The sequence below is a fragment of the Arvicola amphibius genome, chromosome 11 (assembly GCF_903992535.2).
Source record: "Arvicola amphibius chromosome 11, mArvAmp1.2, whole genome shotgun sequence".
Classification (NCBI taxonomy): Eukaryota; Metazoa; Chordata; class Mammalia; order Rodentia; family Cricetidae; genus Arvicola; species Arvicola amphibius.
In genome coordinates, this window is record NC_052057.2 from 118,011,161 (window position 1) to 118,037,649 (window position 26,489).

At 42.2% G+C, this 26,489-nt stretch overlaps 1 protein-coding gene across 4 annotated transcripts in view; it reads right to left on the bottom strand.

The window, feature by feature from the left end:
* Positions 1-23,099, bottom strand: part of Ndufaf6 (NADH:ubiquinone oxidoreductase complex assembly factor 6) — a 36,004-nt gene extending 12,905 nt beyond the window's left edge. For 2 of the 4 annotated variants that reach the window (XM_038348229.1, XM_038348228.1), the window contains exons 1-7: positions 22,879-23,099; positions 19,600-19,699; positions 17,113-17,235; positions 11,372-11,428; positions 8,899-9,001; positions 7,116-7,249; positions 5,622-5,723 (exon numbers count right to left, since the gene is read on the bottom strand). In XM_038348229.1, the coding sequence (XP_038204157.1) occupies positions 5,622-5,723; positions 7,116-7,249; positions 8,899-9,001; positions 11,372-11,428; positions 17,113-17,235; positions 19,600-19,699; positions 22,879-23,075 (816 nt within the window). In that variant the 5' untranslated portion in view covers positions 23,076-23,099. Of the gene's footprint in view, positions 1-5,621; positions 5,724-7,115; positions 7,250-8,898; positions 9,002-11,371; positions 11,429-17,112; positions 17,236-19,595; positions 19,700-22,878 lie in introns of all 4 variants that reach the window. The other 2 variants (XM_038348231.1, XM_038348230.1) reach the window with 1 other exon arrangement.
* Positions 23,100-26,489: the final 3,390 nt, after the last annotated feature.

Here is a 26,489-nt window from a genome sequence, read left to right on the forward strand (position 1 = left end):
ACTGTGTGAAGCTGTGTTATATTTGTTTATTCCGCAGAATATTTAAGTGTGTAAACATGTGTTATATTTGTTTATAATGAAGAATATTACTTTAAGTGTGTGAAGGTGTGTTTTCTTTAAATTGCAGAACGTTTAACTGTGTGAAGGTGTGTTATATTGTTTATACTGAAGAATATTTAACTGTGTTAAGGTGTGTTACATTTGCTTATACTGCAGAATATTATTTAATTGCGAGATGTGTTATATTTGTTTATACTGCAGAATATTTAACTGTGGGAAGGTGTGTTATATTTGTTATACTGCAGAATATTTAACTGTGTGATGGTGTGTTATATTTGTTTATACTTCAGATTATTAACTGTGAAGGTGTGTCATATTTGTTTATCCTGCAGAATATTACTTTAATTCTCTAAAGGTGCATTACATGTGTTTATTTTGCAGATTACTCTGTGTGAAGGTGTGTTACATTTGTTATACTGCAGAATATTTAACTGTGTGATGGTGTGTTATATTTGTTTATACTTCAGATTATTAACTGTGAAGGTGTGTCATATTTGTTTATCCTGCAGAATATTACTTTTACTCTGTAAAGGTGTGTTACATGTGTTTATTTTGCTACTTACTCTGTGTGAAGGTGTGTTATATTTGTTATACTGCAGAATATTATTTATCAGGGAAGGTGTGTTATATTTGTTAATACTGCAGAATATTTAACTGTGTGAAGGTGTGTTATTTTTCTTTATTCTGCAGAATATTCAACAGTGTGAAGGTGTGTTATATTCGTTTATACCTCAGAATATTATTTAACTGTGATGATGTGTTATATTTGTTTATAATGGAGATTTTTAACTGTGTGAAGGTGTGTGATATTTGTTTATTCTGCAGAATATTATTTATCAGTAAAGGTGTGTTATAGTTGTTTATCCTGCAGAATATTTAACTTTGTTAAGCTGTGTTATATTTGTGCATACTGCAGAATATTCAACAGTGTGAAGGTGTGTTATATTTGTTCATACTGCAGAATATGATTTAACTGTGTGATGGTGTGTTATATTTGTTTATAATGGAGATATTTAACTGTGTGAAGGTGTGTGATATTTGTTTATTCTGCAGAATATTTAACAGCGTGAAGGTATGTTATATTTGTTTATACTGCAGAATATTTAACTTTTTTAAGCTGTGTTATATTTGTTTATTCTGCAGAATATTTAACAGTGTGAAGGTGTGTTATATTTGTTTATCCTGCAGAATATTACTTTAACTCTGTAAAGGTGTGTTACATTTGTTTATTTTGTGGAATATTACTTTAACTCTGTAAAGGTGTGTTACATTTGTTTATTTTGTGGGATATTACTTTAACTCTGAAAAGGTGTGTTACATTTGTTTATTTTGTGGGATATTACTTTAACTCTGTAAAGGTGTGTTACATTTGTTTATTTTGTGGAATATTACTTTAACTCTGTAAAGGTGTGTTACATTAGTTTTTTGTGGAATATTACTTTAACTCTGTAAAGGTGTGTTACATTTGTTTATTTTGTGGAATACTAATCTAACTGTGTAAGGTGTGTTATATTTGTTTATTCTGCAGAATAATGGTGTAAAGATGTGTTATATGTTTATAATGGAGAATATTACTTTAACTGTGTGAAGGGGTGTTATACTTGTTTATTCTGCGGAATATTTAACTGTGTGAAGGTGTGTTATATTTGTTATACTGCAGAATATTACTTAACTGTGAAGGTGTGTTACATTTCTTTATAATGGAGAATATTACTTTAACTGTGTGAAGGTATGTTTTATTTGTTTATGCTGCAGAATATTTAACAGTGTGAAGGTGTGTTATATTTGTTTATAATGGAGATATTACTTTAACAGTGTGAAGGTGTTATATTTGTTTTACTGCAGAATATTACTTAGAAGGTGTTTTATATTTGTTTATACTGTAAATATTTAACTGTGTGAAGGTGTGTGATATTTGTTTATTCTGCAGAATATTTAACAGCGTGAAGGTATGTTATATTTGTTTATACTGCAGAATATTTAACTTTTTTAAGCTGTGTTATATTTGTTTATCTGCAGAATATTTAACTGTGTGAAGGTGTGTTATATTTGTTTATACTGAAGAATATTACTTTAACTCTGTAAAGGTGCGTTACATGTGTTTATTTTTCGGATTACTCTGTGTGAAGGTGTGTTATATTTGTTATACTGCAGAATATTATTTGTGTGATGGTTTTTTATATTTGTTTATAATGGAGATATTTCTTTAACAGTGTGAAGGTGTGTTATATTTGTTAATCCTGCAGAATATTACTTTAACTCTGTAAAGGTGTGTTACATTTGTTTATTTTGTGGAATACTAATCTGTGTGAAGGTGTGTTATATTTGTTTATTCTGCAGAATATTTATGGTGTAAAGGTGTGTTCCATTTGTTTATAATGGAGAATATTACTTCAACTGTGTGAAGGTGTGTTATATTTGTTTATGCTGCAGAATATTTAACAGAGTGAAGGTGTGTTATATTTGTTCATTGTGAAGAATATTTAACTGTGTGATAGTGTTTTATATTTGTTTGTAATGGAGATATTTAACTGTGAAGGTGTGTTATAGTTGTTTATTGTGCAAAATATTTATCAGTAAAGGTGTGTTATATTTGTTTATCCTGCAGAATATTACTTTAACTCTGTAAAGGTGTGTTACATTTGTTTATTTTGTGGAATACTAATCTAACTGTGTGAAGGTGTGTTATATTTGTTTATTCTGCAGAATAATGGTGTAAAGATGTGTTATATTTGTTTATAATGGAGAATATTACTTTAACTGTGTGAAGGTGTGTTATACTTGTTTATTCTGCGGAATATTTAACTGTGTGAAGGTGTGTTATATTTGTTATACTGCAGAATATTACTTAACTGTGAAGGTGTGTTACATTTCTTTATAATGGAGAATATTACTTTACCTGTGTGAAGGTATGTTTTATTTGTTTATGCTGCAGAATATTTAACAGTGTGAAGGTGTGTTATATTTGTTTATAATGGAGATATTACTTTAACAGTGTGAAGGTGTTATATTTGTTTTACAGCAGAATATTACTTAGGTGTTTTATATTTGTTTATACTGTAAATATTTAACTGTGTGAAGGTGTGTTATATTTCTTTATTCTGGAGAATATTTAACAGTGTGAAGGTGTGTTATATTTGTTTATTCTGCAGAATATTTAACTGTGTGAAGGTGTGACATATTTATTTTGTGGAATATTACTTTAACTCTGTAAAGGTGTGTTACATTTGTTTATTTTGTGGAATATTACTTTAACTCTGTAAAGGTGTGTTACATTTGTTTATTTTGTGGAATATTACTTTAACTCTGTAAAGGTGTGTTACATTTGTTTATTTTGTGGGATATTACTTTAACTCTGTAAAGGTGTGTTACATTTGTTTATTTTGTGGAATATTACTTTAACTCTGTAAAGGTGTGTTACATTTGTTTTTTGTGGAATATTACTTTAACTCTGTAAAGGTGTGTTACATTTGTTTATTTTGTGGAATACTAATCTAACTGTGTGAAGGTGTGTTATATTTGTTTATTCTGCAGAATAATGGTGTAAAGATGTGTTATATTTGTTTATAATGGAGAATATTACTTTAACTGTGTGAAGGTGTGTTATACTTGTTTATTCTGCAGAATATTTAACAGTGTGAAGGTGTGTTATATTTGTTATACTGCAGAATATTACTTAATTGTGAAGGTGTGTTACATTTCTTTATAATGGAGAATATTACTTTAACTGTGTGAAGGTATGTTTTATTTGTTTATGCTGCAGAATATTTAACAGTGTGAAGGTGTGTTATATTTGTTTATAATGGAGATATTACTTTAACAGTGTGAAGGTGTTATATTTGTTTTACTGCAGAATATTACTTAGAAGGTGTTTTATATTTGTTTATACTGTAAATATTTAACTGTGTGAAGGTGTGTGATATTTGTTTATTCTGCAGAATATTTAACTGTGTGAAGGTGTGATATATTTGTTTATTTTGTGGGATATTACTTTAACTCTGTAAAGGTGTGTTACATTTGTTTATTTTGTGGAATATTACTTTAACTCTGTAAAGGTGTGTTACATTTGTTTTTTGTGGAATATTACTTTAACTTTGTAAAGGTGTGTTACATTTGTTTATTTTGTGGGATATTACTTTAACTCTGTAAAGGTGTGTTACATTTGTTTATTTTGTGGAATATTACTTTAACTCTGTAAAGGTGTGTTACATTTGTTTATTTTGTGGAATATTACTTTAACTCTGTAAAGGTGTGTTACATTTGTTTTTTGTGGAATATTACTTTAACTTTGTAAAGGTGTGTTACATTTGTTTATTTTGTGGAATATTACTCCAACTGCGTGAAGGTGAGCTACTGATGGAGGCGGGTCTTCTATCAATCTGTTGATTTCATTGGTTAATTAATAAAGAACTGCTTGGCCTAATAGGTTAGAACATAGGTGGGTGGAGTAGATAGAACAGGAAGAAGGAAGTGAGAAAGATGGCTCAGACAATTGCCCTGCCTCTACAACCAGATGCAAGGAAGCTAGAAGCCAGGTCAGACGTGCTGAATCTTTCCCGGTAAGACACCATTCGTCGTGCTACACAGATTATTAGATATGGATTAATCAGGATGTGAGTAAGAGGCTAAAAATAATGGGCCAGGCAGTATTTAAAAGAATACAATTTGTTTGTTGTTATTTCGGGTTTTCAGCTAGCTGGTGGCCGAGAGCAGGGCGGTGGGAAACCGCCCGCAGCCCCTCACTACAAGCTACATATTTTTTTTTTTTTTTTTTGGTTTTTCGAGACAGGGTTTCTCTGCGGCTTTGGAGCCTGTCCTGGAACTAGCTCTTGTAGACCAGGCTGGTCTCGAACTCACAGAGATCCGCCTGCCTCTGCCTCCCGAGTGCTGGGATTAAAGGCGTGGGCCACCACCGCCCGGCTACATTTGTTTATACTACAGAATATTATTTAACTGTGACGGTGTGTTACATTTGTTTATACTGCAGAATATTATTTAACTGTGAAGGTGTTACATTTGTTTCTGCTGCCTTTGCTACCTATGTAAAGATGTGTTGCTGTTATTTATGCTGGTTTTTTTAATTATGTAAAGTTGTGTTAATTTGTTTCCCTTGCCAGCCTAAGGCAGCTGGTTGATAAAGAGCTGAAAGGCCAAATGCTAGGCAGGAGAGGGACAGGCCGTGCTGACAGGCAGAGAGAATAAGTAGGAGAAGAAATCCAGGCTCGAAAGAGAAGAAAATGAGAAAGAGATACAGCTGGGGCCAGAAGCTAGGCAGCTGCCAACTGACCAGAGAGGAGAAGCAGGAAAAAGACATACAGAAAGAAAGGTAAGAAGCCCAGAGGCAAAATGTAGATAAAGAGATACAGGTTAAGAGTTAGGTAGAAACAAGCCTAAGCCAGGCCGAGCGTTCATAACTAATAAGAAGTCTCCATGTCATGATTTTGGAGCTAGTTGGTGGCCCAAAAGAAAGCCTATTCAAACCACCGCACATAACACGCCATAGAAACAGCCCTGTCTAGTAGTGATGACTTCCTAAACAGCCGGGCAAAGGAGCTACTTACATGCTTTAGGTGCAAGTGTGCCTGGCTGGCAATGTCATATATGACATCCCTCACATTTTTATCATGGTTCCTCCGTAGAAAGTCCTCTTGTGAAACACCATGCTGTGAGGAAAATACAATTTTAGGAATCTATAATCACACTTAAAATCAATATTGCTTAAGAAAACAGGCAGAGATAGGCAGCATGTATAGGATAATGGCTAATTTTTAAACTGTGTATAAGTGTGCAATGGTTGGTCTTATCCACTTGATTGGCTATATAATTTACTAAGAGGCATGTGTGTAGGTGGGTCTGTGATGGGAGTCTCTGGAAGGATTAACTAAGGGGGAAGACCTCCCAGGTGAGCAGACATAAAGATGTCTGATTGAAAAGCAGTACTCCTTTTGTCTGCCACCTTTGCTCCTTGCTGGTGAGTGCATCTGCCATGCTGCTGTCACTGCTGCCATCCTTCACTGACAGTGGAGTTCAGCTTCTCTAAAGGTCTGCAGCTCTCCAGGAACCCCCCCACCCCCAGACCTTCAATGCCAAGCTGGGATTGCTGAAGTGTCCAGCCATGAGGACTGGTCAGGTTCTCAGCTTCTCCACTGTGTAGGCAGTCACTGTTGAATTACTCAGTGGCCATGATGCAAGCCAGCGTCATAAACCCCCATTAGGATATATACTCATTGTACTAGTTCCGTTTCTGTGGCGAACCCCAACTAATACAGTGTGTATGATGTATGGAGAGAGAGAAGCCTAACAAAATACAAAAAGATTAAAAAGAGGGCTGGAGAGATGGCTTGGCAGTTAAGAGCACCTGCTGGAATCCACACATCTGGTGGCTCAGAACTTCCTGCTCCATAGCATCTGAGACTTTCTCTGGCCTTCACAGGCATCCATGCACACGCGCGCACACACACACACACACTACCAAAAATCTTTTTTAAAAGTTCAAAAGGGCAGACAATAAAGAACCTCATTCAAAACCCAAAAGTTCTGGTAAACATTTCTAACTGCTGAGCCATCTCTTCAGCCTGATAAACATTTTTTTCTTTTCTTTTTTGTTTTTTGTTTTGTTTTGTTTTCCAAGACAGGGTTTCTCTGTGTGTAGCTTTGGCTGTCCTGGAACTCACTCTGTAGACCAGACTGGCCTCAAATTCACAGAGATCCACCTGCCTCTAGGTGGCCAACAGCGACAATTCCAGCACTGGAGACATGGAGAAGGAGAACTGGAAATTCAGCATCATCCTCAGCTGTATGAAGATTCACCAGTTCAAGTTCAGCCTGAGCTTCCCAGCAATAACACAGTAACACCCAGGCCCAGGTGAGGCTACTACAACTGCTTAAGGGAGTTGTCACTGGCAAGGAGGTGCCGGTTATCCAGGCCTCCTTGTAGCGCCTCATGCTTGCCTATCTCAGTACGCAGGGCAAGTGCTGTGCCCCCTTTCAAACAGCAATGGGATAAACCAAGCAAAACAAAGAGCACCCCCCTCCTGGTGTCCCCAGAGGATCACCTGCACACAGACATCCATGGGCAGGAACACCTTTCTCCGGCTACCATGATAGGGTGTTGCTCTCAAGCATGTGACAATGCCCTGTGCCTTTCCAATATGGCTCGCAGCATGGTCTGCATGAAGATCCTTCACGCCTAGAATTAGACACCAAATGGGGTTGCTCTACTGTCCCTGAGGCATAGCAAATCAACAGAAATAGCACGAGACATCTTCTGAACCCAGGAAAGGTACTTATCCTGTCGAGATCTGAAAAATAGGGTTTATGAGGGAAAGTGGGTGCCGGGGATGAGCCAACCGTCTTCCTGGCAGCAGGCATCGCAGTCTCTTCTTGTGAACTCTCCAACATCAGCACAGCAAGAATGCACCGAGAACTTCATCAGACTTCATGGGAAACTTACGAGTTTCATTTTTTCCCTCAAAACAATGTCATAACTTTACTTTTAGGGTGCAGCAGGATAGGCCTGGATTCAGGATAGGGACTGTATTCTGGGGTCTGACATAAAGGCAGGTCACTCTCTTCAAATGAGATATTACTATTATCCTTGGCCCCAATGATCTAACAATAAGATGCCGCCCAGTTGGAGCAAGGTCAGAGGAAAAGTGTCATTTCAAATATTCTTAAAGGAGAGGAAAAGAAAATCTCATAAAATTTTGTGAGCAATTTTATTCTATCCCCCCACCACGGGAAAGAATTCTTGACAGAGAGGAAGAAGTACAGCCCTCCAGGTCACAGGAGATGCTGCAGGGAAAGGTGAGGCCACCGGCACTACCTGGTGTTTAACCCAGAGCATTCTCAGGAGTGAGCACTAGGACAAGTCTGCACTCCGAGAGGACTATAGTGCACAGATAATAGAAGGGTTCTCGGTCCTAAGTTTTATTTATTAAAATACAAATGAAATGCCACTACATTTCCCCTTTTTGTCTAAAATGAAAAAGAAAGCTATAACTAATATAAGAAAAACTACATACAATAAGTACAATGACTATATATAATATATACGGGCAATAAATACATCAATAATGTCTAGTCCATTTGCATTTGATAGATTCAGAGAAAGTACTCCATATCTATCCTATCTTGGTGAGTCCAAAGTCTTGTACCTAATTTACTTTCTTTTTTCTGTTGGTTTTTTTTGTTGTTGTTGATGTTTTGTTTTTAGAGACAGGGTTTCTCTGTAGCTTTGGAGCCTGCCATGGAACTAGCTTTGCAGACCAGGCTGACCTTGATTAAATGTGTGCACCATCACCACCCAGCTTTACTTTCTATCTTGTTTGCTGCATCAGGTAAACAAGGAAAACTGTAACTATCTAGTCTTCAACTCAGAGACCCAGAAAGGAAATAATAACTGAGTATGCAGCAAGTGCAAGCAAGCGATTTCCAAAAAAAATGTGAGTAATGGCAGAAACAGCTGGCTGCCTGGACAGTCACCAGAGTTCCTCTGCAGCACTGGGCACCCATCTTGAGCTTACAAGCCTAGCATATCCTACAGACTCTTTTAGGAAGCAGGACATTCTGAAGGGCTGGCCCTCCTTATCTTGACAATGTTGGGGAGTCTCTTTTGTGTCCTGCTTGTCCAATAGGACAGCAATACTGGCAGCAGTCAAGGCAAGGGCATTTTTTTTGACCAGTGAATTACTTTTTCCACAAAGAAAGTAAACTCCATGTGGAGTTCCTTCAATGCCCACTATCTTTTCTGAAGTAGACTGGTGCTTCCAGGAGCAGACATGTCTCATGGTCACAAAAAAGAACCTATGTCATTAAAACTTCTTAAAAGCAACTTACCCAGCACCTCCAGTGTCAGGTAAAGAAGAGAGCTCTGTGTGTTCTCGGCATAATTCTCAAGCTCCTGGATACTACGATACGCTTTGTCATCCAGATTTTTTTCCTGAAGTCAAAGAAAATGTAATTGAAGCCCACTGAATTATTATTTTATAATAATAAAGTGCTGATCTATTTTTCCTAAAATAAATAAGAATATCACTTAACAGATTTATATAGTGCACAATAAAGATTAAAGCATAGCCAGGCCTGGGACTAGAGGGTTGGCTCAGTGGCTGCGAATGCTGGCTGCTCTTGCAGAGACCCCAGGTTCTGTTCTTAGCATGTAGGGGATCCAATGCCCCCAACCTCCTCAGGTATACCTGCACATGCTGTATGAAACATTCATGCAGGCAAAATACTCATACATATAAAACAAAATATTTAAAATATGTATTTTATTCTATATAATCTTTTAAAAATTCTATATAAATGCCAAGCCAGCCAGGGCTTCATGAGACCCTGTCTCAAAAAAACAAAAATAATTCCCACCCTCATCAAAGCCTTATATATCAGAGTTTACAAATCACCTCCCAAATAAGGCTCAAGAATAGCATGAATAGACCACCCTACAGGCATGGGGGCCTCGCTTCTTCAGGGCTTATTGTTCATTCATGTCTTCTCTGCAAGTTTTATTGCTGAGTTGAAAAAGTCCTGACATTAAGTGTAATGGCATTTCAATTGTATTTTAATAAATAAAGCATGCCTGAAGATCAGAGAGTAGAAGAGCCCCAGTGCTCAGCCTCACAGACCAGGCAGTGGTGAGGCACACCCAGCCCTAGAGAGGGCTATAGACGGGAGGAGACAGCACTCACTCTCGTTCTGAGACCCTGGAGGCAGGACCACCATTTAGACTGAGACTGAGGTCAGAGCCAGGGGCCGGCTGTTTTGCTTTTCAGATCTTCAGGTTGAACCCCAAGTTCTCTCTCTGAGATTTTATTACTCATGCATCAATTAAGCACTTATCAGATAAGTAACTGCCAACATTTTTCCCATTCTCTCTGGGTTTTCAACTTTTTGAAGCCTTTAACTTTAATGAATTTTAATTTATCTCTTTTTTCTTGTCCATACTTTTGATATATTTAAGAAATCAACTAATTTCAAATCACAAAGATTTACAGTTTACATCAATGTTTTCAACAAAGGTTTTTTTTGTTTTTTTAGGTTCCCAATGGGCCATCAAACTATATTGCTGACTTTTATATACATTGTGAGGCAGGAGTCCTGATTCAGTCTTTTTAATTTAGATTAAATATTTTTGAGACAGAGTCTCATGTAACCTAAGCTGCCTTGTAACTCTGACTGAGCCTAAGATGGCCTTGAACCCTGAGCCCCCCCATGCCCAGTGCTGGGGTGCAGCCCTGCACCACCACTCCTAGAGCCTGTCTTTGCAGGTGCATATACCCTGCGGTCCCAGCACTGTCTGCTAAAAACAACATCTTCCCCATGAATTGTCCAGATACTCTTGTCACTCAACTGATTAAATAAATGGCTTGTATACTCTTTTAATTCTTTATAATAATTGATATAATTTGGTGTGTCTGCATATATGACAGCAGGTGCAGCGGCTCACATTGACATGTAGCGGTCAGAGGACAACTTTGGGAAATCAGTTCTCCCTTGTCACCTTGTGGGACCAAGGGGTCAAACCCGGGTCATGCGATTCTGCAGCAAGCACTCTTACTTGCTGAGCCGTTTGCCTACCCTGGACTCTATGTCTACACCACTGACTGTGTGTCCATCCGCTGCCAATACCACAGTTTGAGGTCTCCAGCTTACTAACTGGAGGAGGAGGAGACAGCGGCAAGGAGGTGAGGCTTAGGTGAGGACGGCGTCAGCAGCGCAGCGTCCAGCTGGACACGACGGAGTCACCTGTGACCCCCTGCAGCCAGATGTGCGGCAGGAGGATCTATCGCGAGTTCCAGAACAAGGTGCCCATATGAGACCTGGGCTTCAGTTTTAACTTGTCTCCCTTCAGACACTAAATGTTGGGGATGAGCATGAGGGTGTGCCCAGCACTCAGGACACTGCTGTGAGTTCAGGGCTAGATGGGCCACTAGTGAGCTCCAGGCAGCCAGGGATATACGGTGAGATCTGTCTTGAAATATTTTAGGGCCAGAGAGATGACCTGGTGGTTGAGAGCATTTGCTGCTCTTTCAGGTGACCCAGGGTCAATTCTCAGCTTAATGCCTATGTCTAATGACTAACAACCATCAAAGACTGAACCTTTTCTGGATGCCTTGGACAATGCATATGCCTGGAGCTCAGGTACACTTGCAGACAAAACACATATACACATAAATATTTAACCATCTTAAAAAATAGTAACAATAACATAAGGGCAAGGGATGTGCATACAAAAAAATTTCCTCCATGAATAATTAACCTAAGAATCAAAAAGGGAAAATCATTTAAGACTTAGACAATTTCAACTTACTCTTTCATCAATGATTCTCATAAGCCATCTTTTAGTTAAATTATGTCTCTTGACAGCCTAAAAAAACAAGAGTGTTGTAAATGTTTAGAAGGTACTAGAAGTGACTTCTCTAGATATGAACAAAATACACCAAGCACTGCAAAGGTAAATAAGAGGACACTTGGTACAGCTCATCCAATAGGCAGACATGCTGAAAAGACCTCAGGAGAAAAGCCATGATCCAGAGAAGCACGTCAGGCCATTCCCAAGTGGAGGGCTCGGTATGGCTTCCCAGTCTTCCATCCTGCTGCACAGGTACACATCTAGTGATTCAACTTTCTTTCTCTTTTCTTGGTTTTGGATGTTAGATGCCTTCATTTTTTTGTTCTATTTTTGATATTAAAATATAACGATACTGGATGGGGGTGTGCACACCTTTAATCCAACACAAGAGAGGAAGAGGCAGGTGGATCCCTGTGAGTTCCAGGACAGCCAGGGTTGTTTCAGAGAAACCTTGTCTCAGAAAACCAAGCTAAAACAAATACAAATACACACACACACACACACACACACACACACATAGACATTTCTCTCTTCCCTTCCCTCCCTTATACCTGATTACACTTTCAAATAAACCAAGCACTCAGTAGAGTGCTGTCTACCTGTCTACCTGACTCCAATCCTAACATACTACATTCAGTGTTTCTCTTACAGCACAGAGTCTCGTTAGCAAAAATAACCACGTCTCCCAAAATGCAGAGCACCTTAAACCCTGAGAACAAGAGGGCACAGTGCCGCACATTTGTGATCCCACTACTTGGGAGTCCCAGGAGGAGAATCATTGTGAGTTTGAGTCTAAGCTATAGAGCAAGGCCTAAACAAATAAGAGCAGTGCCAGAGAAGGCAGGTGGACGTGTGTCCCTCCAGCAGGGATACCATGGGAAAGACACATTTCCACTAAGAATCCATAACCTAAGTCTAATGAGAAAATATTGCAACAAACCCAAAATGAGTGTACAGAAAGGAAAAAACCAAGTTAAGACTGATTATACTTCTTAAGAAAATGGCTAGAAGGGTTGGAGAGATGGCTGAGAGGTTGAGAGCACTGGCTGCTCTTCCCAGAGGTCCTCGGTTGAATTTCCAGCACCCACACGGCAGCTCACAATCATCTGTAGTGGGATCTGACATCCTTTTCTGGCATAAAGTCATATAAGCAGACAGAGCACTCATACACATATATGGCTAAATAAATCTTTTTTTAAAAGGAAGGAAGGAAAAAAAGAAAAGAAAATATATGAACAGTGGTGGCCCACGCCTTTAATCCCAGTAATCAGGAGAGACAGAGGCAAGCAAATCTCTTGAGTTTGCAGGCAGTGAGTTACAAGACAACCAGGGCTACACAGAGAAACCATAGAAAACTGGAAAGAAAAAGAAATGTTGATGGGGTGTGAGGTGGTGGTGGTGGCTGTGACCCCATGGAAGAGTGTATGCCTAGTGTGGAAAGTGACAGGGTGTGAGGTGGTGGTGGTGGCTGTGTGGCACACTCCATGGTAGAGTGTGCGTCTAGTGTGGAAAGCCCTAGCTTCTGTGTCACATGGGGTATGATGAAGCACACCTGCAACTTCAGGATGTAAAATGCTGAGGCAGGAGAACTGCTACAAGTTCTAGGCCAGCCTGGGAATACATGGTGAGTTCCAAGCCATCCTGGCTAGAGACATGGGGTGGGTTGAGGAGTAAATTGAATTTTCAAGCTGCTCTGGCTATATGAGAGACTTGTCTCTAAACCTTTCTGCAGGGGGTGGGGGTGGAGCTGCATGTTTTCTTTTGAGATGGGGTCTTGTCACACAGCATAGGCTGTGACTTCCAGCCCTCCGGCCTTGGCCTCCTAGGAATTAGGATTAAAGTTATACTACTACACCTGGTAGGATAATACCCCCATTATCAGCAAGTCCCCAAATACTTAGTGTATTACATTATGGAAATGATGTAACACACTTATATGAGCTAGGAAGAATTGTGTGAATTTATATACATACACACGTGTACATGTACATGTTAACACGGAGGGGAAAGGAGGGACAAAGAGAATGAAGGGGAAGACAAGCGAGGAAGAGAGAACACTCACTTGTAAATGATTAAGCAGAGCTGAGGACACAGCTCAGGGCTTGTCCAGTTTGCTTTCTGTTGCTGTGGTGACAGAAGAAACGCAGGGAGGAAAGGCTGAGCCGGCTCACACTTCCAGACCTCAGTTCATCACTGAGGCAGTCAGGGCATCACAGAGCAGGAACTTCCAGCAGACACCGCACAAGTGTATGCTTGCTGGCTTGCTCACTGGCTTCTGCTCACCTGGATTTCTTTTTCAATTGTTTTTTATCGAGCTATATATTTTTCTCCTTTCCCCTCCCTTCCTCTCCCCTTCCCTTCTACTCTCTCCCATGATCCCCATGCTCCCAATTTACTCAGAAGATCTTGTCTTTTTCTACTTCCCATGTAGTTTAGATACATGGATGTCTCTCTTAGGGTCCTCATTATTGTCTAGGTTCTCTGGGATTGTGAATTGTAGACTGGTTTTTCTTTGCTTTATGTTTAAAAGCCACTTATGAGGGAGTACATGTTATATGTGTCTTTCTAGGTCTGAGTTACCTCATTCAATATGTTTTCTAGACCCATCAATTTGCCTGCAAATATCAAGATGTCATTATTTTTTTCTGCTGTGTAGTACTCCATTGTATAAATGTACCATATCTTCCTTATCCATTCTTCGGTCAAGGGGTATTTAGGTTGTTTCCAGGTTTTGGCTATGACAAACAATGCTGCTATAAATATAGTTGAGCACATGCCCTTGTGGTATGATTAAGCATCCTTTCGGTATATACCCAAAGTGCCATTGCTGTGTCTTGAGGAAGGTTGTTTCCAATTTTCTGTAAAATTGCCATACTGATATCCAAAGCAGCTGTACCAGTTTGCACTCCCACCAGCAATGGAGGAGTGTTCCTTTTATCCCACATCCTCTCCAGCATAAGCTGTCATCAATGTTTTTGATCTTGGCCATTCTTACAGGTGTAAGATGGAATCTCAGAGTTGTTTTGATTTGCATTTCTCTAATGGTTAAAGATGTTAAGCACTTCCTTAAGTGTCTTTTTCAGCCGTTTTAGATTCATCTGTTGAGAGTATTCTGTTTACATCTAGATTTCTTATACAGCCCAGGAGCAGCTGCCTAGGATGGTACTGAACACAGTGAACGGACCCTCCTAAGTCTATTGGCAATCGAGACAAAAACACCCACAGCTGGGTCTGAAGGAGCTTCATTTGAGGTTGCAAGGATGAACTCAGGTCACAGGGCTTGGTTGGGAAGCTTTTACCTGCTGCTTGTTTGTTTTTTAAGACGGGGCTTCCCTGTGTAGTCCTGGCTGTTCTTGCCGCTCTGTAGACTAGGCTGGCCTTGAACTCAGAGGTCCACCTGCCTCTACCTCCTGAGTGCTAAGATTAAAGGCGTGCGCCACCACCGCCCGGCTTTACCGGCTGCCCTTTTAAAGAGCAGCAACACACACTCTAACAATGCAGAAAGTCTCCTTGTACACAAGATTAACACTTTCCTTTGTTCAGCCTGAGTCAGAACTGGCACAAGGAGCTGCCTGGCAGACAGAACAGAAACATTCCTACCATTGCACCAGACTTGGAGTTTCCATCCTACAACCAGATGTGTAGAAAATACATAAGTAGTTTATAATATACAGGTAAAATTCCTTTTTCCACTTTTAAAAATATACACGGGGCCAGCAAGAAGCCTCAGGAGGTAAACATAAATGGGAGGTAAACACTCTTGTGGAAGAGAACTAATTTGTCCTCAAACCACCATGTGTGTGCTGTAGCATCCAATACATGGCCTCCCTCTCTCCTTACCCCTCTCCCCGCCCAACACATGTACACAAAATAAAAAATTAAATATAATTAAGATACATTTAATTCCACTTAAAAAAAGAAACATAGGGTCTGGTGAGATAGCTCAATCAGCAGAGTGCTTACACCCAAACCTAAGGACCTGAGCCCCCTCCCAGAACCTATGGGAGAAGCTAGGACTGGTGGTGCATGCTTGGAATCCCAGCTGCGATCCCTGCGGCCCTCTGAGCAGCCAGATGAGCTTACTTAGTGAGCGCCAGCTTTAGTAAGAAATCCTGTCTCAAAAAACAACAATCATGGCTGGTGCCTGCAGAATGATGCTCAAGACTGTCTTCTGGCCACACACGTACACGTAAACACCCCCAAGGAAAACACGGAGCTCAGGAGGTAGATTAGTGAGGAAAGTACTTGCTATGATAGTGAGGGCCTGAGTTTGGATCCCTAGCACCCATGTAAAGTCAGGCATGGTGACACACATCTACAACCCCTATTGGGGTAGCTGTGGATGTATGGCGGCTGTAGATACAGGAAGATCCTGGGGACTCACTGGCCAGCCGGTCTGTCTAAACGGTCAGTTCTGGATTCCGTGAGAAACCTGAACTAAATAAGGTGGAGGGCAACAGAGGAAGGCATACAAAGTCAAGTGCTAATCTCCACACACACCCTATAGGCACATCACGTGCTCTCTCTCTCTCTCTCTCTCTCTCTCTCTCTCTCTCTCTCTCTCTCTCTCTCTCTCTCTCTCTCTCACTCTCACACACACACACACACAAAAGGTGGAGGGCAACAGAGGAAGGCATCCAAAATCAATTTCTAGTCTCTACATACCCTATAGGCACACCATGTGTGCTCACGCACACACGCACACACACAAAGGTGGAGAGCAACAGAGGAAGGTATCCAAAGTCAAGTTCTAGTCTCTACACACACACTATAGGCACATCACGTGTGTCAGACACACTCACACATATGCACACACACACAAGTGAACAGTTATCTAGATTAGGTTAATTGAAATGAAAAGCCTCACACTAAACCTAAGCAGTAGCATGCCATGGGCAAGGGGGGCAGACTGAACGAAAAGGAAGTGAGGGCCACTAAGACGACTCAGCAGGTGAAGGCAACTAAAACCAAGCCTGGCAACCTAGGTTCATTCCCCAGAGCCCACCCGGTAGAAGGACAGAGCTGACTCCCGCCCCCACATGTACTTCATGACTCTTGGGCTTGCTCACTCACCTTCTCTTTCATAATAAATGAATGCCTAAAATGGGGAGCAAGCTGAACACAGTGCTTACTGCCCCGATTCTTGACTGTGGATGCAATGTGACCCAGCATGATGGACTGTACCCCTGGAACTGGATGTCAAATAAACCTCTCCTCCCTTAGAGGACTTTTGCTGCAGCAAGGCAAGTGACCATCATGCCTTACAAAGCAGCTCAGAACACTAAAGGGGCCCGAGACCATTCAGGACAGACCACCATCACCACCACTGAAATTACATCCACCAACAAGTATGCCCAAATACAATCTTACATACTAAAAGTAGTACATACACGTGCATGTGGATATATATGTTTATTATGTATGTGTATATACATGTTACCTTCCAGAGTTCCATGGCCACAGTCTGGTGTAGCGGGTTGTCGCAGTATATGTATGTATTATGTATGTATGTATATACACGTTACCTTCCAGAGTTCCGTGGCCACAGGCTGGTGTGGCGGGTTGTCGCAGTATATATATGTATTATGTATGTGTGTATATACACATATTACCTTCCAGAGTTCCGCGGCCACAGGCTGGTGTGGCGGGTTGTTGCGGTATATGTATGTATTATGTATGTGTGTATATACACATATTACCTTCCAGAGTTCCGCGGCCACAGGCTGGTGTGGCGGGTTGTTGCGGTATATGTCCTCCACAGCTTTTCTCCAGAACTGCATCCGCATCAGTCCAATTGCTTTCTCAGAGACCGAGTCCTTAACCTGTAAGCAGAGTTTAAAGCTTTAGGCTGCTGACACAGCTTAGTGGGAGAGTGCCTGTCTGTCCCATGTATGGAAGCCTTAGGTTAAAACCCAGAACAGCCGGGCTGTGGTGGCGCACGCCTTTAACCCCAGCACTCTGGGGCAGAGTTAGGTGGATCTCTGTGAGTTTGAGGCCAGCCTGGTCTAATAGAGCTAGTTCCAGGACAGGCTCCAAATCAACACAGGGAAATCCTGTCTCGAAAAACCAAAAAGTAATTAATTAAATTAAAAACCAAAACAAATAAAAAGTCCAGAATAGAAACAAACAAATGAAGACAACTTATTGTCTGAACACCAAGTCTTGTGAGGAGACTTCTGAGCCAATCAGATTGTCCTACACCATTACTATGGTGGTCAACACATGACTACATCTTTCTGAGCCAACACAGTATAAACCTAACAATGCACATTCCTCTCGGTGCTGTTAATTAACCTCTTTATTAACATAATATATAAACCAGCTGTGGTGGCTCATGCCTACAACCCCAGGATCCAGGAGGTAAAGCAACTGCCATGAGCTGGAGGCTAGCCTGGGCTACATAGTAAGTTCCATACCAGCCTGGGCTGCAGAAGGAGACCATGCCTAAATTACTAATTAAACCGTATATAAATTAATGAGGAGATCAGAGGACAACTGTGTGAGTCAGCTCTGTCCTACTGGTGTGTGGGTTCTGGGGGTCGGGCTCAGGCCGCCAGGCTTGTGGGGTAAGCACTTCTACTCACTGAGCCATTTTGCTGCTCCCCGAGTTGTTTCTCGGGGATGAAGAGATGGCTCAGTGGTTAAGAGCACTGGCTACTGTTCTCAAGGCCCCGGGTTCAATTCCCAGCACCCACATGGTGGCTCACAGCCATCTGTGACTACAGTTCCAGGGAATTCAATACTTTCCGACTTCCACAGGTACCAGCTGCACACATGGAATACAGACACACACAGGCAAACCCTTATGCACATTAAATAATAATTATATAAAAATAATAATAATAAAAATAAATAGTTTCTTGAGCTAGGGGTGGAAGGCTGGCGTAGCACAAATCTGTACCCAACACAGTGGAGGCAGGACCAGGCGTCCTCAGCTGTATAACGAGTTTAAAGCCAGCCGGGTTACAAGAGAGCCTATCTCAAAAAAATCAAAACAATCAGTCATTTTCTTCAGCAAACAGGCTTCTGCTGCTGCTACTCCGTGTCTCCAAATCTGCTTTTTGAGAACCATTACAGTATCTGCATTGCTTTGATTCTCTGCATGCATTTTAAATTGAGCATTCTTGGCTCACACGGTCAGAGCAGTTTTTGTGATGGACTGGGAGTGGGCCGGCTGCAGGAGCTTCATGTGTCAGCTCTGACCTGCTCCTGTACAGTGGGTCCCAAATCTGCAGCTCAGTTTTTATTCTTAAGTGACTAACACAATTATTCAACATCAAGTCTATGGGGAACTGGCGAACCAACAGGGCTGACAGACAGTGCAGCAGCTGAGGGCACTTGCTGCTCTGCTGGAAGAGTTTGGCTCCCAGCACTCACACGGTGACTCCAGTTCCAGGAGATCCAACACCCGCTCCTGGCCTCTATGGGCACAAGACACACATGCTGGCAAAACACTCATACACAGAAAATTTTTCAAATAAATTTTTAAAATGATAAACCAAGAAAGATTTTCCTACTCTCATATCCCTACATATCAGAGCAATTGCATGAAGCTTGGCATGGCACACACCTTTATTCTCAGCACTTGGGAGGAAATGGCAGGCAGATCTCTGCAAAAAAGGCAATGGAGTTGGAGGGCAGTTTGGTCTACACAGTGAGTTCCAAGAAAGCTCAGGATACACAACAAGACCCTGTCTCAAAAAAACAAAACAAAACAAAAACAATAAAAAAAAAACCTCGGAGTGATGGTATGGTGCAGATGCCTCAGTGTCCAGAAAGAAGGAGGCTTAGCCGAGGACGAGGACGGCAGCCAAGGCTCCAGCGGAAAGGTAGTCTCCCAGGAGGTGCATACTCTTGGCACTAGCAGTGGCAACAGCCTGTCCTATACATCAGCTGAGCTACCCCTGTGCTTAGTAATGTGTCACAGGTTTTTTTTTAATATTTATTTATTTATTATGTATACAACATTCTGTCAGGACCTTTGGAAGAGCAGGCAATGCTCTTAACCTCTGAGCCATCTCTCCAACCCCCCACCAGCTAGTTTATGTTCTGGCACTGAACAAGCCTGAGTCGTCACTGGGAGAGAAAGTCCCTAGCAGACACGGTAAGGATGTCTGCCATGTGTGCACTATGTCTTCATGTTCAGTGCCACACATATTCTACAACATCACAGCATTAATACCAGCCTGAGCCAGCTCCACGTTGAAGGCCCTGAGTGCAGACACAGAACTTCGGCATTCTGCAGGGAACAGCAGGGAACACAAGTAACTTTCATAATCCCGCTTCCTACAACAGAACAAGAGAAAAGCAGTTGGCTTCACTGGCTGAGCCGCACACACAACACTGACAGAAATCAACTGGGAACAATGAAGGTTTGACAGGTTTCTCTGTAGCTCTGGAGCCTATCCTGAAACTCACTCTGTAGACCAAGCTGCTTGGTTCTTAAATTATTTAACTTTCTCTACAAGTATTTCTTTAAAAAAAAATGTACCTGTTCTCATTCCAAGCATGTTAAAAAGGAAATCCATATTTTATTTTTATTTACAAAGCACTTGTAATTGTTTCAGAATATTTTGCTTTTAGTAAAAACTGGAATGAGCTACAAAAGAAGAAAGCAAAGCTGGACCTGTTGACACACGCTTGTGATCCCAGGACTTCAGAAACGGAGGAAGGAGAATCAGGAGTCTGAGGCTAGTCTAGGCTACTTGAAACTGTCTCAAAAACAACAACCAAGACAGTGGGGGCAAGTATAAAGAAAATAGTTTAAGCTTTTATTACATATACATAGACACAGAAATAAGAATATAAACCAATGTGTGTATTTCTGCATTTGTTAAAAGAGCCTAGAAGCACAAATAATCTCCACACTCCCAGCATCAATGAATAACACCAATTACCTGGATAGAGACACTGGCTCCTACGACCTCAGACATTCTTGAAAGAATGATGCCTAAGTGGGGTGGGAAAAATATAAAACAAGCCAAAGACGTCTCAAGCATTCAGCAAAGAGTCAAAGAATGAAAGAGACTTACTGGTCAGACCACCAGGAAAAAGCCTGATAAGAGTCTGCATAAATGTGACGGCTTGGGTGTGGTATGTGCTCAGGAGGCTGCAGCAGGAAACTGCTTAAGGTCAGCTTTCGAAAACACAGCCAGAGGCTGTGTTTAGTATATAAATTATTATATTATATAAATTAGATATTATATTATATATAATTATTATATAGAAATATAACGGCTAGTGTGTAGCTCAGTGGTACAGCGTTCAGTCTCCAGTACCATAAGGAAAACACAGCAACCAAACGTGTCAGGGTCAGCCAAAGCCTATGATCTCAGGACTTGGGAGGACAGAGGGAAACCCAACATACCTGCCAAACACAGAAGCAAATGCATTTTGGATTTATTTCCCTAATCAAATCCAAGGGGATTTAGTTACCTTAATAAAGCTTAGGCGGTGGTTCTGTTTAAAAGCAGAAAACACCGGGCGGTGGTGGCGCACGCCTTTAATCCTAGCACTTGGGAGGCAGGCTGATCTCTGAGTTTGAAGCCAACCTGGTCTACAAGAGCTAGTTCCAGGTCAGGCTCCAAAGCAACAGAGAAACCCTGTCTCAAAACAAACAACAACAACAACAAAGCAGAAAACAAGCAAACAACAAACCAAAACGGTGGCACAGACCTTTAGTCGTGGCTCTCGGGAGGCAGAGGCCATGGCTTTCAGGCCAGCCTGGTCTACACAGCCAACCATGTCTACATAAAGACTCTGGGCAGTGGTGGTGCACTCCTTTTAATCCCAGCACTCAGGGGGCAGAGACAGGCAGATCTCTATGAGTTTAAGGCCAGCCTGGTCTACAGAGTGAGTCGGGGCTGTTACAAAGAGAAAACATATTGAAAAACTAAAAATAAAAAAATTTTAAAAACAAAACAAAGAAACAAAAAAAACCCTGTCTCAGCCGGGCGGTGGTGGCGCACGCCTTTAATCCCAGCACTCGGGAGGCAGAGGCAGGCGGATCTCTGTGAGTTCGAGGCCAGCCTGGTCTACAAGAGCTAGTTCCAGGACAGGCTCTAAAAAAAAAAGCTGCAGAGAAACCCTGTCTCGAAAAAAAAAAAAAACCCTGTCTCAAAACTGTACCAGACACCACTGTTAGCAAGGAAGGGCAAACTACAGGGGTGGGGAGGGTGGGTGTGGTTAAAAAATAAATGTTCGCAGGGCTCTATTCCAAGGCAGGTCCAGCCCACCCCACATTCCCACTCATGTCTGTGGAGGAACTCCCAGATGGATTTCCAGATACATCATGAGATTGTTCTAATAAATCTCAGGCAAATTCCTTGTTCCCTTGATCTGACATGAAGTGTGATCATCTGTCTATTAAATACTAATCTAACAGTGTGCCAGGCACTGAGCTAAATGCGCTAATTGTTAAAGCTTTATTTTTAAAATTGTACTTATTCTTACGTATATGAGGTTTTTTTGTTTTTTGTTTTTTTTTTTTTCCGTACACATATGCGCCACGCTGCTTACTTAGTGCCCAGGAACTCCAGAGGGGATTGGCTCTCCTGGAACTGAACTTACAGGCAGCTGTGAGCTGCCATGTGGGTGCTGGGAATTGAACCCAGGCCCTCCAGATCAGTCTGTGCTCTTAACCACTGACCCGTCTCTCCAGCTCCTAAATGCTCTAATTCTTACAACCCTTGATGGGATTCTCAATTTGTAGCGACCGTTAAATAAGTTGCTTTGGACTTTAATTTTTGTAAACAATTTCTAGTACAGTTTCATGAGGCTGATATGTGACCAACAATAACCTTGAACCTGCCTCTCTCTACTAAGAAGTGTGCCAGGTTTTGTATGGCGCCCTTGCTCTAACTAACCCTCGTGCGTACTAGGCAAGTATTCTAGCAACAGAGCTAAATCCTCAGCCCCAGTGAAATACTTTTAATAGTGCAGAGCACATTGAACCCAAGGTCACTTAACGGTGTTAAAGTCACTAGCTGTCTATGAATAAAAGGTGCTGGAGCCGGGCGGTGGTGGCGCACGCCTTTAATCCCAGCACTCGAGAGGCAGGGGCAGGCGGATCTTTGTGAGTTCGAGGCCAGCCTGGTCTACAAGAGCTAGTTCCAGGACAGGCTCCAAAGCTACAGAGAAACTCTGTCTCGAAAAACCAAAAAAAAAAAAAAAAAAAAAAAAAAAAAAAAGTGCTAAGCAAGCAAAGGTTGCACGCTTACATTGCATGCAAGGTCCCTTAGAATTGGGGTTCAGGCAGGGAACGCGTTGAGCAGGGGAAGAAATCCCGACAAGATTCCAGAGCCACGCAAACAGGCGCCCGCACGGAGGCCAGCAGAAGGCAGGGCGGGGAGGATGCAGCCCCAGATCAGGGCAGAAAGCAGGGCGTGGAGGATGCGGTCCCAGCTCACTCCCCGCCCCGCAGGCTCCCGCTCTCGGGGACGTCCCGGGGCAGCGCCGCCGCTCACCTCAGCAGCTCCAGGCAGTAGTGGTCGGAACCCGGGATGCCGGGTCCGCTGGCCGCCGCCACGCTTCGCCGAACCGCCGAGGGCCCCGGGAGCCGCCGCACACGGTCCCACACGTCCCGTGGCGGCCGGCGACGGAACAGGCCGGCCAAACCGAACGGCCTTGGGCTGCGGAATGAACTAAGCCTGGGAGTCGCCATGACACCCGCGTCGCGTGCTCTCCGACCCCGAGGCCACGCCCCCACGTGCGGCCACGCCCCGCAGGCGGCCACGCCCCCGGTAGGTCCCTGGGCCCCTGCAGAGGGAGTCTGCATCTCCGACCCGAGCCAGGTGTCGCTGTGCTCCCACACTTCTAACGTCCGCCCTCACAGGACTCCAGAACTCCAAAAGAAGTTGCCCGTGCCTGCTTCTCGCAGAGGGAGCGGCAGACATTGCATCCCTCCACCCCGGAGATATCAACCTCCTTTGGTCCTCAACAAGAGTAGGAGCGTGCGTGGCTCTTAGCTTGTAACTGCACAGCCGCCGGAAGCCTGCCATACTGATTTATCCACACCATATTCCCAGATGCCTCCCAGTGCTGCCTACTGGGTAGCCCGTAGCTCCAAGAGAAAAACACAAAGATGCTGGAGAGACAACAGGTTACACAGCCATTATCAACCAGCAAATCCCCAGTCTGTAGCCCGCTGGCTGTTGGCTGTCTCTCACAACACAAGAGGGCACAATCATTATTTTGTTTCTTGCTTCATCCCCAAATCCAGTTCCTAGACCTTTGTATAAGCCGACTTGCCTTGCCTATCTTCATATGAAGGTAAGGCCAAAACTTGGATGTACACATCTCTTACGCCAGCACTAAGAGGCTGAGACAGAAGGGTCGAGCGTTCAAAGCCAGCCTACGTTACACAACGAGGCTGAAGCAACACAGGATGAGAAAATTGTGAACCCAAGAAAGAAAAGTAGCCTCACAGCCAGGAATCAAAGCCTTTTTGCCTGTGGAGAATCTCGAATTCCAATATGAGGCTGGAGAGATGCGTCGGTGGGTAAGAAAGCTTGCTATTCCAGATGAGCGCCTGATGAGATGGAGAGATGGCTCAGAAGAGCAGGAGACGAAAGAGGGTAACAGGAGGCGAGTACAAAATACATTATGTGCATACCAGAATGAAATCCGCTATTATGTATAATTAATATATGCTAATATGATGCTTAAAATACAATAAAAATGAAATTATATTGCAAATGATTATTGTTACCAACTATTATTAATTGAACATTCAGCAAGTATGGTGGCACACACATGTCATACCATCATTTGAGAGGTAGGGACAAAAGGACGGATAATTGAGTGTCCAGCTGGAGAGATGGCTCAGTGGTCAAGAGCACTTATTAGTGTTCTAATAAAGGGAGAAAGAAGGGGGATGTGGATGGGTAGGGAACTGGGAGTGATCTGAGAGGAGGTGGAGGGGAAACCATAATGAGAATATATTGTGTGGAAAAAATTATTTTCATCTAAAAAAAATAGCACTTGTTACTTTTCCAGAGGACCCTAGTTCAACTCCCAGCATCCACATTAGGTGGTTCACAACCACCTGAACTCCAGCTCCAGGAGGGATCCAAGGCCACTGGCTTCCATGGGCACCCACACATACACATAGTTAGAACATTTTAATTAAAAAAATAAAAGAATTCAAAGTCATCCTTGGCTACATAGTGAGTTTGGAAGCCTGTGTGGGCTACCTATATTTTAAACAAAAATAGAAAGAAAGGGAGAAACTGAATACATGAAAATGAAAATACATTCTTAGTCTAATTCTCTGATATCAAGAAATGTCTTTGAACTCAAAGCGCCCTTTCTCTGAGAATACAGTCAAAGCAGAAAGCTGTGCAAAAGAACCGATAAAGCCCACAGAAGCGCATTTGTTAACTGGGCCTTAAGCCAAATTGGTTGCCCATCGTGGCCACCTTAGTTACCACTCTATGGTAATGGCTGGAACTGACTTTTGTCGTGTACAAAACACAATGGCATATTTTCCCAAATATAGCCTGCTTCTCACTGTTCTTTGGTTGATTAATAACTACACTGTAAAGAGTTATGTTCTGTTGTTCCAGATACTATTCTACCTCGGATTTTTCCACAGCCTCTGTAGAGAGCGTCCCGTGCGTCATGCCAAGAGTCAAGCTAACTTGTCACAAGAGCTCCGTTCTGTATTTGTTTAGTTTTAATGTCAACATAAATTTATGTTCTTATAGTTCTGAGATCAGCATGCCAGCATTTTATATGTCCTGCTGTTGGGTTTCTCATCAGAGGGCCCTTCTTTAGCAAAAACTGAAAAAAACAGTGTGTGTGTGTGTGTGTGTGTGTGTAGCTCCTTCCATCGTGTGGCTAACATGGGTAGAACTCAGATTTTTATGCTTGATAACCAGGAGCTTTGCACACTGAGCCATCTTGACAACACTTACCCCCTTTAAAGGTTTATTTTTATTTTCATGATTATATGATTATATTCTTGGGGGATCAGTGCCCACGGAGGCCAGAAGAGGGCGTCAGATCCCCTGGAGCTGAAGGAGCAGGTCATCAACTACCCAATTGGATGCAACAGACAGAAGGGAACCTCCAGAAAGGCAGCAAGTTCTCTCGACCACTGGGCCATCCCTCAAGCTTTGTTTTGTTTTGCATGTTTTGTATTATTCATATATAATAGGTCATATATAAAAACCCAACAAAACAGACTCCCTCATTGAGGAAGCTGTGGTTCTCCTTGCTAATCACCACACCTGAGGTGTAGAAGCAGGGGATCAGGAACTCAAGGTCATTCTCTTGTGTTTGAATGAGAAGGCTGCCTAGGCTGCAGAGCACCCTGTCTCAACTCTCCCTACCCTAGTACCACCCCGCAAGAAGAAAAAAATACAGGCAAATGCATTTTTTTCATACTAAAACCTATAATTCAAACAATTGCTGTCCATGTTTTGATATTTTCCATTTTTTAGGTATATACTTTGGTTTGACATATGGCCTGTCCAATGTTACTTGATTAGTCTAATGTTATCACACACATTCTTACACTATGATTTTGTTCATTTCAAGATATTTATCAAGTATCTACTCTGTGCTTACACTAGCTCAATGGCTAGGATGCTAGGGTGTACACACACATTAGAGGCTAGGATGTACACACACGTTAGAGGCTGGGATGTTAGGATGTACACACATGTTAGAGGCTAGGACGCTAGATTGTACACACACGTTAGAGGCTAGGCTGCCGGAATTGTACAGGCTCTGTATCCTCCCCATCCCCTCCTCCTTATCCACTGGACAGTCTCACCATGCAGCCCTGGACCTCACTCTGTAGACCAGGCTGACCTCACAGATGTCTGTGGTTGCCCTGCCTCCCAGGTGCCCTCCAGCTGCTGTGTGCCCAGACAGAGAACTTTTGTCATCTGTTAAAGCCAGTGCTAACAAGAATAAAGTAAAATTTTAAGCAAATAAAAATGATCACAAGTAATTATAAAACATAGTGACTGCTATTGTATTGATAAGAATATAGGTTGCCACTATAAAGGCATAGTGGCACGCACCTTTAATCCCAGCATTCATAAGGCAGAGACAGGTGAATTTCTGA